This window comes from Labrus mixtus, chromosome 11 (genome assembly GCF_963584025.1).
Source record: "Labrus mixtus chromosome 11, fLabMix1.1, whole genome shotgun sequence".
Taxonomy (NCBI): Eukaryota; Metazoa; Chordata; class Actinopteri; order Labriformes; family Labridae; genus Labrus; species Labrus mixtus.
Window position 1 is genome coordinate 1,046,031 of NC_083622.1, and position 14,105 is coordinate 1,060,135.

At 41.7% G+C, this 14,105-nt stretch overlaps 1 protein-coding gene across 1 annotated transcript; it reads right to left on the minus strand.

The window, feature by feature from the left end:
• Positions 1-4,163: 4,163 nt before the first annotated feature.
• On the minus strand, positions 4,164-13,050 carry ccne2 (cyclin E2). Its single transcript, XM_061049494.1, has 12 exons — positions 12,643-13,050; positions 11,064-11,102; positions 10,103-10,184; positions 9,913-9,966; positions 8,797-8,939; positions 8,235-8,370; positions 7,974-8,120; positions 7,672-7,767; positions 6,955-7,089; positions 6,733-6,844; positions 6,472-6,629; positions 4,164-5,474 (listed from the first exon to the last, which is right to left on the minus strand). The coding sequence occupies exons 1-12, from the start codon at positions 12,726-12,728 to the stop codon at positions 5,364-5,366; spliced, it is 1,299 nt and encodes a 432-aa protein (XP_060905477.1). The 5' UTR covers positions 12,729-13,050; the 3' UTR covers positions 4,164-5,363.
• Between the last annotated feature and the right edge of the window lie 1,055 nt (positions 13,051-14,105).

The following is a 14,105-nucleotide window of genomic DNA, read 5'->3' on the forward strand; positions in this document are numbered from 1 at the left end:
TGTTTCCCTCCTGCATCGTCTGTTCTGATCGTCTGGAGGATGTGACATCATGAGACGTGAGAAGTGTTTCAAAGCATCACATTAAGAAACCTGCAAAACTTTTACTGGAAATATTCTGAAGAAATAAGAAAACAAACTCAACATTAGACAAAAGACTCAAAAAGAAACGTCCTCATCTTGTCTGGTGTAGGGTCATTGAAGTCACCTCCGAGGGTTTGCTAATTTTAAACCAAATCATTTTAAAGAAAAGAGAAATGTCTGCAAGTTAAAAAAACAAAATCAAACAAGGGGCACTACAGTACGGTGGCTGGGAAGTGCAAACCAAAATCACAAAGTCTGAAACACTTCTACAAAGCTTGAAACAAATTTACATTTTATAAAACAAAATGACGAAACAAAACACTTTTAACACGGACAGAACTCATTTCTATTTTAGAAAAAACACTTTCATGAGCTCTGAGACAAATTCACAAACAGGAAGTGACTGAGCGACTGAGCGACGTGCAGATTCTGATGTTTGTGGAGTCTGGAGCTACAGACTTCAGATTTGGATAATTCAGTTTTTCAGCCTCTACATGAAGCTCTATTCCTGCACACATGACTACAGAGAGAGAGTTGTGGGGGGGGGGGTTAGGGTTAGGGGGGGGGTCATACTGCAGCAGGTTGTGCTAGGTTTGGCGCTCCCCTCTGTTGTGTAACTTCCTTCTCGTGTGATGTGATCGTTGACAGCTGTAGATGTGAAGTTTTGGATGTGCGGGTTTTCTCAATTGTTGTGAAGTGTTGTATTGTAGAATCATCGTGTCACTCAAGGTCCTCACAAGTGTGTGTGTGTGTGTGTGTGTGTGTGTGAGTGTGTGTGTGTGTGTGAGTGTGTGTGTGTGTGTGTGTGTGGGAGGTTGAGGCCACGCTTTCCCAGGCCAACACAATACACTCTCTCTGCGGGGGGGGGGGGGGGGGGGGGGGGCATGTATATGAAGGGAGGCCTCTGTTCGCTGCCAGAATACCCTATATATGCCACACACACACACACACACACACACACACACTCTCTCTCACACACACACACACTCACACACACACACACACACACACACACTCTCTCTCACACACACACACACACTCACACACACACACACTCTCTCTCACACACACACACACACACACTCTCTCTCACACACACACACACACACACACACACACACACACTCTCTCTCACACACACACACACACACACACACTCTCTCTCACACACACACACACACACACACTCTCTCTCACACACACACACACACACACACTCTCTCTCTCACACACACACACACACACACACACTCTCTCTCACACACACACACACACACACACACACACACACACACACACACACTCTCTCTCACACACACACACACTCACACACTCACACACACACAGACACACACACTGAAAGGTATTTAACGGTGATGTTGACCCCTATAAGCAGTCAGACACACACAGGGTGAAGGCCACAGTCACACACACACACACACACACACACACACACACACACACACACACACACACTGAATCATCTTCAGGCTGGTTTTTTAAGTAACTGTTTTTAACACGTCTTGTGTCTCATTAGCGCCTGGATGTTTTTCTTTACACATGCTGGAGATTTTCTTTGTTTTCCCCGAGTCTGCCCAAACACAAACGTCGCACTAAACCGAGAGCTGCTGTGTGTGTTTGAGTGTGTGTGTGTGTGTGTGTGTGTGTGTGTGTGTGTTTGAGTGTCTGTGTGTGTGTGGGGGGGGGGGGGGGGGGGGGGGGGGACTTTAAAGGTGACATATCCTCCTCCTCTTCTTCAGTTTAAATAAGTCTCAGAGCTCCTCAAAACATGTGTGTGAAGTTTCTTGTTCTAAATCCACTCTGATCCTGTATTTGATCATGTCTATAAACCCCTCTATTTCAGCCCTGCTCAGAACAGACTGTTTCTGTGTCTGTACCTTTAAATATGTTAATGAGCTGTGTCTGACCACGCCCCCTCTCTGGAAGGGCTCAGGTGCCTCAGGCTTTCTTGCTCCATGTCCTATTGTTTACGGTGAGAAGGCAGACTCAGAGGGCAGAACAAACACCTAGCTGTGGGAGTGTCACCCACCTGGGGGAGGGGCTACTGCCCTTTGTGATGTCATGAAGGGAAAATCTCCAAACGGCCTGTTTGAGCACACATTTTCTGAAAAGTGGAGCAGGGAGAAGACAGAGAGGATGGACTTTTCTCATCATTGGGGGGTTTACAGACGGACTACAGACATGTTAGTGTTAGAGGAACATGGAGAAGAGGAAAGTGTGTTATATTGAAAGTCACTGTCACATTATTGGACTGAAGCTCGACCAACCACAGCTCAGGAGAAAGACGCTGTGTCGCTATTTAACACCACATAATTAATAAAATAATAGTTTTGTGTTTTTTCCTCTTTTAATCAGCTCTCTGCTCACACAGGGGAACAAATCTGATTCATGCAGAAAGTAAAGTTGAGTTCCTTTGATGCAGTCTGAGCGTCCTCACTCTTTTATTCAGTCGTCTGTTACCTCACACCGCAGCGTGTGAACGAGGTGAGAGCGCTCATTCACACAAACACCTTTTATGTCGTGTCATCCTGTTTGCCTCCGTCGTCTCCCCGCCTCTCAGAAATGTCCTCGGCCTCTTAAAGGTGCAGTGCACGGGCCGTCCCGGGGTTATGATTTAAATCAACATTTGCACATTAGATCTGAACTGTTAGCGCTAGCATCCTGGCTAACATTAGCTCCCTCTGCGCCTGCTAAAGTCGTTAACATTACCAAACAAAAGGTTCATACCATTTTAAGAAGAGGGGGGGGTTTACATTTTAGAACAGCCTACATCTCACTGAAGCAACAATAAATCCATCGTGTGTTCTTTAAGAGGTCATGGTGAGTATGAAGGTGAAAAATAAAATGTGATCATTGTTGTTAAAAATGAGAAAGAACCATGTTTGTTTTCAGCTAACCTCCATGTGGTCAGCTTCCCCCTCCCCCCCCCCCCATGGACGGCCCTGCATATGAATGAAGCTTCTTTACACTTTGCAGTATGACAAGAAACATGCATCATAACATATAAAAAATGTGGTTTGTGAATGATTTCTTCATGATAATTTGAACCGGGTTGCAGAGGTCGGGGACGAGCCGACGCACGTCAAAGTCCAGACCATGAAGAAGACCCTCCAGCTGCTGCAGACCTCCTGCAGGTTCACAAACTGACTGAGGATGAAATGTGAGGTTTCTGATCTGAAAGCGTAAATGACTGCACTTATAAAAACTTGGTTTTTGTTTAGATTTATGATGACTTTGATAAACACAGAGACTGAAGTGGATCATTTTCACTTCCTGCATGTTTGTAATGCAGAGTATGTAAAGTGTTTAAAAGCTCTAGATGGAGTCATGTTGAAGCTTTTACTGACAATAATCTGAAGATATCTCAAAGAAAAACTCCTCATGAGACACAGGGCGTTTGAATAAATCTGTCTCTATGCAGCGCTGTTCTCACTCTGCAGGAAACTCATCTCACTCGTCTCGATCGTTAAAAAAAAATCAAACTTTTAAACTGAAGAAAGACGTGAAATCATCTGTAAATTAAGAGTTTAAAGCTCCATCTCTTCACCATGACAAAGTAGTTTTACTTATTTACTATAATCTGATCATATTGTAGCTCAATAGATTTTATTATGATAAATTATTTTACATTTTGACTCTGTCGTAAGGCTTGATTGTTTTTAATAATAATACATTTTATTTAAAGGCGCCTTTCAAAACTCTCCAGGTCACCTTACAGAGCAGAGATAAAAACAACACGATAAATTTAACATGTTCAGGAAGTAAAGGATTTATGAGACCGGATGGAGAATGATCAGACTGAATGTGACAGTTTAAAAAGATGTGTTTTATAAATAAAGTTAACTTGAAACTTGCAGCTCGGGATGCATCGATATTGATACCTTAATGTCTTGGTCTTGACTCGGGTCTTTCTGGTCTCAGTTGGTGGTCTGGACTACACTAGAAAGAAGTCATGAAACAAACATCGTCTCTGTTTCTCCTGATCGGTGCATCACTGTCAGCCCATCCCATCGAACATCCCTCTCTACATCAATAACACACTTTACTCTTCACTTATTTCACACTTTGTTTTATTTAAAACATTCCAATATAAAAGAAAAATACACATTTGTAATTGTCGTATTTACAGAAACATACATTCTTTATCTTCTACATACAGTCCACATGGTTGTTGGTTCACTGCAGGGTCACAGGTTTGTTGGTGTCAGCGTCCTTCTCCGCTCGCTCCCGATTAAATTAAAAACCTACAGTTCATCTCTCTTTTTAAAGGCACTAAGAAAGGACAGGCTAGGGGACGACATTGAATGAAGAGCAGTGATTCAGAAACAGCTGGAATCATAAATAGCTTTTGCCTTTGGCAGAGATCAAACCGAGCTCGCTGAAAGATTCTTTAAACATATGAACAGACATTTCATTCCACACGCTAAATCAATAAATACAAACTTTGCACACTGAAGGCAATCCTCCTATGAAAGGTCAAGTCTTCCAGGAATGTAACAAGAACGTGCAACCACGATCAAGAAATGAATTTAAAAAAAAAAAAAAAAAGGGGAATTATTATTGCGCCACATAAAACAGTCAAGGTGCGTTCAAAGCACCTCCGGGTTTCAGGACGTTCACAGCAAACCTCCGATTGTTCCTCCGGCTCATTCAAGAATCACTCAAGAATTCACATCAAGAATCGTTTGGTCGGCTGTGATTCAAACACAGCTCGATGGGAATTTTTAGGCGAGGATACTAACTAAAAAGGAGATTTCCACCGTTGAAAGTGGAATTAAATATTTGTAGAAAATGAGACGTTCTCTCATTCTTCTGTTCCTGAGAATCTGACTGAAGCACCGTCTGAGAGCGTTGAAGCCTCACAACTTGAAGAAAAGCACCAGTAGAACTCCCAGGTAATACCACACAAGGTTCAAAGTCCTCTGGCTCCTCTTAGACCAGGACCGGTTTTTCAAAATAAGAGCGCAGCAGAACAGCCAGCTGCCACACGATGGTGAAGTTCACACCGGTTACTCTTTGTATCATGCAAAAAAAAACATTTCTGTCCCTGCCAAAAGTCTGCCACTCCTGACAATCTACATCTTTGCATGAAAGCAAATAACTCAAGACGTCAGGAACCCGAATCCTGACTTAGTGTTAAAATTAAACCTGCTACACAAAGTTTCCTAAATGTCTCCCCCGGTGAGGAGCGAGGAGCCGCCGTGTGGTCCAAGGTCACTTCTGAGGACGAGAGGTAGCGCTGGTTTTTTTCTGTTTCCTGCTCAGTGATTGGCTGGTTTCTCAGTGCTGCTGGGCGGAGTCATCATCACTCCCACGGCGACGGGCGACAGCTGGCAGTCGGAGCTGTCGATCTGACGCTCCTGAGCTTTCCTCTGAAGGACACAAGAAGTTTAGATTTAGACCACAAACATATGGCTCTTTCTCTACCCAGCATGCATCCTGCTCTGCTTCTTATTGGTTGGAACTTCAAGCCAAGTCACAGACGGTGTTTTAACGAGGTAATTTAAAGCGTTACCATCTCATTCTGTCGACACATTTTAACATCACAGGACGATGAAACTCAGGACATTAATCCCAGTCAACATTTTCATTTCTGTGATACATGCTTTTATTTTTGGGCTTTTTTTAAACTTTATTTAGAAAGGACATGCAGGAAAGGAACTACAGTCCAGACTTGAACCTGCACCACCCACTTGGAGGACTACAGCCTCCCTATTTGGGGGGCTTAACCGCTAGGCCATTTAGCACACCAATACCACATAACTCATAACGATCCGGCCTGTTGATTTAAATGATGGACGGTACTGAAAGGTTTAAAGTTACTGTGTTGTAACAGAAGATTCAGATCCTCAGTCAGGTTTTTAAATCAAAAGCTTCCCTGAGTCTGAATTGAAAAAAAAAAAAAAAAACAGTCAACCTTCCAGTACTGGAATGTCAACGATGTATTTGCACAATGTAGACATCGCTCTCTCTCCTGTTGCAGCTTCAGGTAACAAATATGGCTGACGATCTGTAGCTGGATTTGTTAAAGCTTGAGTACTTTTGAAACCATCGATCTTTCAAACAACAGATTGTATCGTGTTCAAGTGTGTCGGAATCAAAAAGTCACATTTCTGTCGGTTATCAAAAGCAAAGATTCAGCTCCTGTTTTACATGTATTCCCTCGTCCTTTCATGACTTGCATCAGAGATTAAACAGAAAGTGAGTCCTCTTTCTCAGCAAGCTTCACATGGGGGACGAATAAAGTTCAATAAGTAATCAGAAATTTAAAATCCTAAGATCGCCTTTTTCAGGCTGCATGTTTTGAAGACAAAGTTTCTTCACATAACAGCGAGTGTTATCGTATCGTTCAGAGTTTGTTTCGCTCACCAGTATGTCCAGATACGCCACGTGTGTCTGGATGTTGTGTCGGTCGTCAGATTTGACTCTGGGGAAGTTTTTGAGTTGAGGCGTCGCTTCAGAGCGCAGCGCGTCCATGAAGGGACTCATCCACCGAACGCACGGCGACACACACTCCCACGTCAGACCTGGAGACACAGACACGGGTTAGGATCAAAACGTTCTGCAGCATGCAAAGAGTGTAGACAGAAAACGACCTTTAAATGCTCCAGGTGTGAAACTCTAACTCACCTGAGACTTTATGAACGACATCAAACGTAGAGAAGTGGCAGAACGCAGCAGCAGCCAGAACACTGTAGCTGTAGTCCAACGAGCCGGCGTCCATCATGCACAGGTCCAACAGCTGCAACCGGAAGAGGTCAAAGGTCAGGGTTATGTGTCGTTCAGAAGCAGACGAGATCATTGCATTCAAAGCGTTCACAGAACATCACACGGTCGAGGGTGCAGACGTACCTCTGTGATCTGGATGTACGCTTCCTGGGAGAACTGCGGCTCCAGGAAGTTCTCTCCCTCCCTCTGAGCGTCCACCTGAGCGTACAGCTTCAGCCACGAGATGGGCGTCTCGGGACACAGGTTCCAGTCCAGTGACTGCAGGGTGGAACAAAGACAGTGTGAGTGCACGATCCCGGTTTAAAGACGTCCGCTCAGTCCTTTTTTTGCACCTTTAAATTGTGTTTAAACCAAAAGCACTTTTTTCATGCCCCTCCTCTGAGAACTTTCCTGCCACTTCCAGCTGCTTGAGGCCGACCGGGTCGCAGTTTGATGACCCCGATAACAAGGAGCAGTACCAGAATCTGACACAGCGGCTGAAATCCGGCTCACTGGATCCCAAATTTAAAGATCTGCTTACGATTTTACTGCAGTTCAGTTTAAAAAGAAGTCGCAATGACAACTTCCTGATGCACATTTAGAAAAAGTCTCCATTTGCATTTCATTAGATCATTTCTCAAGACAAGCCAACATATTTTAAACTGTTGTTTTTCTGAATGAAGTGTGGATAGACACATTTCCACTGTGAATCTGAACAAGTCATCTCTATTGAAAGATGTTGCTGTTGGTTTAAAGACACGGTGAGAGAAACCCTGCAGGTGTTCTGACAGAAGTCGTAAAGTTTTCGGATTTTGACCCAAACATTGAGAGGGTTCTTTGTGTGTGTCGTTTGAACCTCACCTTTAGCAGGTGAAGCTCCGTCTGCTGGATGTCCCACATGTCGCACGCTCCGTCTGTGACGTAGGCGAACTCCGCAATTTTAGGGGGGTAGATTTCCTGAAGAGAAGAGAAGAGTTAATAAAACAACTTAAACACAGCTGCTGACATCTAAACAGAGCAGTTAGCTGTGACTTTAACACGTTTTATTTTTAACCTTGTGAATAAACGAGTCTGAGGCTCGGAGTTTAACGCCTCCTGTCACATGTGAACAGACGAGAGAGACGGGGTGTTTCTGTGATTAGATGACGAGAGGAGGGACTCACCTCCATCTTTGAGGCGACAAACAGCGCCGTGATGCCGATGAGCTGCAGGTACTCTTTGCTGATGTCCTCCTGAGTCAACATGAAGCGGTCAAAGTAATCCTGAGCGAGGTAGGCCGTCTGTCGGTGGAGGCTGTACACCTCGCTCACCTGAACAGACAAAAACACACACGAGCTTAGAACACAACACTTTTTAAATATGTATCCAGTGTTGGAAAGACAAACAGAGAGATCTGTTCACTCGCTGCCTCCTCGCCTCCTCACCTCCAGCAGCCAGTCGAGCAGGATCGCCCTCATCTTGGGCTGCAGCTTGGGATTCTTCTGGAGGTAACTTTTATCGTGAACGTACTTCAGCTCCTTGTTCAGCATTTTGATCCAGACGTCGTCTGAACTCGCCCAGCTGGAGGAGAAACAAAACAAGCTTTGAGCATCTTTTTGTTCATGAACACATCATCATTCTTCTTCCACAGTCACAACACTAAAACATCATCTTCAAACACATCACTTCAAGTTTTTATGGCCAGCACACAAACTTCAGAGTTTTAGAGACAGCCTAAAAGGAAACCTTTCATAAACAATTTAGTTTGAAAACTTAGAAGTTAGAAACTGAGACCTTTGTAATACGTATTCATTTAGAGTTCTGTTGAAAATAAAATAAAAAACACATCCAGCTTCAGACTCAGATCAAGAAGAAGCTTAAAGCAACACGTGAAACAAGGGCATTGACCCCTGAATACAGAGGAGGGAGGAGTCACAGCTCGGTGTGAGGCGTTGAGGTGCAGCAGCTCTATTGACGTGTAAAACACACACACACACACACACACACCTGAGGCGAGGGATGGGGGAGGCCTTGATGAAGAGGTTCTTGAACGTGTACTGCTTGAAGCTGGACGGATCCGACGGCTCCAGCTCTTTGTGAGGAGTCTCGATGAGGATGCACGGACTCGCTCCGTCCTCCGACCAACACTTCTGAAGAAGGAAGAAGAAAAACACGGTGAAGATGAGAACAAGCAGAACTTCAGTCTACAGTATTTACTCTTATGATCGACCACCTAAAGGAACATCAACACGACTTCTCTCGTCTGCAGAAAAGTGGCAGGATTAAACCTTCATTCAGGACCTTCCTATAAAGCTGGTTTCTTTCTCTACATGCAGCAGAGTGTTGAACTGAACATACAGATATTTATAAGAAAACAATCTGAAGTTTAATCTTCAGTGTTGGATTTTAGACTTTGAGAACATGAGGAGACTCTCCGTATATTAACTCTGTGACGCTCCCTGATGTATTTAATCAGTCAGGAAATCTGACTGAGCATACTCGCTCAGATGAGATGGATTTAGGAGTTTATACTTTGAGCCTCATATCCAGTTAAATACGTTTATACTCTTCCTGTTTCTTTGTCGTTCTTTATTTCCATTAATTATCTTGTTGCAATCTTTTCTAATTCTTATAGGAATATTTGTTGCATTTGAATAAACATCAAATACAGAGAGTCTTCATGCTGTGTTGTTTAACTTTCCAATCAAGCTAACCGGTGACACCTGGTGGTGAAATGAAGGTTGTGCACTTTAACTGCAGAAACTCCTGAGTCACTTCTACCCTCCAGACTTTTCATCAAGAGGAGACAAAAACTAACTTCATGATATTTGTCCAGAACAACAAAGGATGTGAAAGTTGTTAGACGGTTAAATGAGGGATTAAGAATGGCCCCCCCCGCCCCGCCCCAAACGTCCTGCAGAATGTGTGAACACAAGGGGAAAACAAAATGGACGCTCATTGATCACAGGACATCTGTAGATGAGATGCTGCAAACAGGGCAGGGCAGGGCAGACTGGAGGGGACGGGACGACACATTAGAGATAATAAACATTCTAGTTTAAACTCTTATCAGGGACACACACACACAATCATTGAGAGCTAATGGCTCGCTAACACACTGACCTGTATCTCATAGCTTTGCTTCTTGGCTGCAGGTTGAAGTTTCTTCTTTGAAGGCTGAGGATGAAAAAAAGAAACAAACGGGTGAGTCCGAGGTCAACGCTACAAACGGGGACTGAAACTCTAAAAAAAAATATATATATACAAAACAGGAAGTAATAAACATCTGTGATGAGCATCAAACACTACAAACCTCTGACTTCCTTTTCTTTATTGGGGCTCTGACTGTCGGCTCAGGTGTGTTTGAATCTCTGGTTTGCAAAGTGATGCGACCGCTGAAACCAGAAATCAAAGTTCCACATCGTTAAGTACGAACAGAAAAACGGCCATCTTCTGTTTTTCATGTGCAGTTAAACATTTACATATCATGTGATAGTTGATATTTTTATCTTAGCTATGACCGAGTGGAGGCGTTTAAATCTTTTAATTTTATAATCTTCATGAAGGTTTTTTAATTCTTAAAGTTAGAAAATGTTTTATATGAGGCGTTAAGTCAAATCTAGACTTTGGAAGATTTCTGTTGATTTAGATGTTATAAAGTTTAAGTTAATTCATATCAGAGCGGCTGTGATCGTCATCAGATGTTTGACGCCTGAAGACAGAATTAAACGTCTTTATCGTCGTACAAATATTCCTCACATTCAGCCACACAAATAAAAGTTATCAAAGAGGATTCTGTGAATTCAGTGTGAACGACCTTTTGCATTTTGTTGCCTCTCGTTTGTATCAAATTGCACATTAAATGGCGTTAACCACGGGTAGTGAGACGCTCCTGAACCAATAAAATAGTATCCCTAATAAACTGTTATGCGACATGATTCCTATCACACATTAGTGTTAAACTGGAGTATTACTGCACATTAGGAGTTAATATACTTTAGGTACTATTGCACATTAAATGGTATTCACATGTCAACTATAAGTCCTGTAGTGTTGATCGTTCAGCTGTGGAGGACGTCGGTTCAGAACATAATAAATCACTACATTAATGAATCTGTATTTAATCCCTGAATAACTGATGACTATTTCAGCCTCCGTCTTCCCGCTCTGGTAAAAGAAAAAAAAAAAAGAGGACCCTTGTCTGTTTCTGCTGAGGCCCCCTTGTGGGCCCCCAGACCCCCAAAATGAGAACAAAACCCCCACCAGCTGCTCACCTGCGTCTGGACATTTTGTTGAATTTAGTTATGGCTCCGCTGCGAAAAACACAAAGAAGAGAAGACGGTGAGATTAGGATTCACAGAAACACACGACAGGGAATTATCATGCCTATTATTTTCTTCATTATAATGTAGAAACTTAAAAGTTTAAAGTAATTAATGATTTATTTGTACAGTATCTGATCCATGATGTGGAGCCTCTGGGCCCTTAAGACTCTGAAGTATTCAACATGTAGAGATTAATAATCTGATGAGGTTACATAAGACTTTAATGAGTTAAATAAATCTTATTTCATGTTACAGAGAGTCTCACATGTCCTGAGTAGTCATAGAGGAGACTTCTAAAGATCATTCAGGTCCAGAATAAAACAGAACTTCTCATTTTAAAGGCTCAGGTTTGTATCTGATAGAAGATTTGGTTAGCTTCAGGAACAGATAACTTAATAGCTTCTGAGGGTTAAAGTAGCTCAATAAAATCAATATAAGTCGACTAACAAAGCCAGGGCCAAATGTTTAACCCAGCAGACTCACATCTCTGTATTCACGTGTTTAACAGTTATAAATGTGTTATAATAAACAGTTAAACTAGCCAGACAAGCTGTGGAAGCTACTGTGGTGTCTGCAGCCAACAAGAAGGAGGGGGGCTGTTTGTTCCCTCGATTTCAGACAAAAAAAACTCGAAAATGCTGCGTTTAAACCCCCGTTTCCCACCCTAAACAACTAAGCACACATCTTTAGACGACATTTGTGTTGGTAGAATGAGTGCAGAGTGGGTTATATTGACTTTATTCGGGTATTGAAACTCAAAGACGCGCCAATTTCTGCAGCGCTGAAGCGGGAGGATTTGAGCCGAGCCTCCCTGAGCTCCGGCGGGGGAAAACTACCGACAAAGACCGCTTCAAATGAACCGTGCTGGACTACAACTAATCTCAGGTACGGGATTAAACTCACGGGGGTCACATGTGTTAAAGCAGAGCTGCAAAAAGCCCGTTAAACGACGTAAAAGTCGGTTAAACTGAGACCTCTGCGATGCTAAGTTGTGCAGGGGAGCTACAGTAATTAGCAAACTTAGCAAGCTCAGTGAGAGCTAACTAGGTCAACAATAACCAGCAGACTCACTGACCATCAACACACTTCACATACAAACAGCTCAACACTGCCTTCATACATTAAAAACATGCAACAAAGAAAAACACGACCATTTACTCATTTTCTGATATTAAAAGTTACAAGAGCAGCTTTAGTGTTAGTGTAAGTTAACTGGACTAAAACCCCCCAAAATGTCCCAAAACAAACCTTCATGATGTAATAATGAAGTCAAACAAGAGGAGAAAGATGGTGAATATACTTAAAACATTATAAAATAAAGTAAAATATAACTTTAAACACAATATGTCTGCAGAGTCTCACTTTCCCAGATTTAAAGCCACTAAACTCAAAACTCCTTCAGAGGGGAAAACAGCCGTTAAAGATTAAAAAGTATAATATTTATAATATTTATAATTACAGATGAATCTAAAGTGTTGTAAATCTTATAATATGAGTTTAAAAGCTGTGAGCGGCTCGGTGGTCTTACCTCCTCAGTGATGAATGAATGAATGCATCAGCTGTGGCGCCGGCGCCAATCCTTATATCCGCATATGGCTTATACCCACTGCGCATGCGCGTTCCCGGTTAACAGAAACGCGCTAAATGTTCAAATCAGAGGCGAGTTCTTCACCGACGAGCGAAACCGAAACGTTTAAATGTGAAGTTTAAACTCCTCTTTTACTAATTACTGTTAAAAAGAAGCGTCAGTTTGAGTTTAACGGGTTATTTACCGTGTTTAACGAGAGGCTTCGTTCATTTCTAACGGACACCGGATCGACGGAAGGTTTTTCGGTGTAAAACTCGGTTTCCGTTTGTTCCGGTTAAACTTTAACGGTTCTTTGAAGCCTTAAAACACATTTATCTCCGGTAACGGGCGAGTTTATCTCTAACGTATGGAGGTTTTAACCGTTTTTTACGCGGCACACAAACAGCTTCCGCATGTGAGTCCCGCCCATGGGAGGGGCGTCCGTGACGTCCAACCAATCAGAGGGCGAGCAGAGATCTCCGCGTGCTTCCTCTGCAGAATGTAAACAGAAGGAGCACGTGGAGCAGCTGTCAAACAGAATAATATAAAATATTATAATAAAATATATATAATAATATATAACATTATATATATAATGATATAAAATATAATATATAATAATATATATAATGATATAATATATATAATGATATATTATATAAAATATAATATATATAATGTTATATAATATAATATATAATATATATAATGATATAAAATATAATATATATAATGAATAATGATATAAAATAGGTTTATTTCAGTTCAATCAAAATGCTATTATATTTATTTAGACAGGCAACTATATCTAAACATTATGAAATAAATGTGTTGATTTGATGCGTTAATTGATTATAACAATGTTAGCTACTATGATACCCACATTTATTTGACAGCAACTTTATGCATACAGTTATAGTATGTGTACATGTTTTATTGTGTGTATATATTGTGTCATGGTATCTGTAGGTGCAGGTATATATGGCTGCATTTATGTTTGTATATGTTTATGTTTTTCTCCCATTATTTCCCTGAAATATAACGGATAAAAAAGTCATGTTATGAAATAGCATGGCATATAAAAGTGTGATATCTCTCAGTGTTTGTCTAATGTGGATAAAAACAACTAACTTAATCTAATCTAATAAAAAAAAGTTCCCACACTGTTAGTACGAATCTTCATGAGTTTATTCATCTGGGTGATTTTGTGGATATTTTATTTTAATCTGTCAACCCTCTAAGGGTAATTCTTCTTTTAGGTCTGTGTAGCTGTAATATAGATGTGTAAGACATCTTATAGCAGCAGAGTTATATTTGGATTGGAGCCAAGTAGGACTGGGCAAATAATCGAAACCGACATTCAGAACCTCTAACCGACGTAATCTTGCCCATATCGATTATTTTGATTATTTTCAGAGTCACAT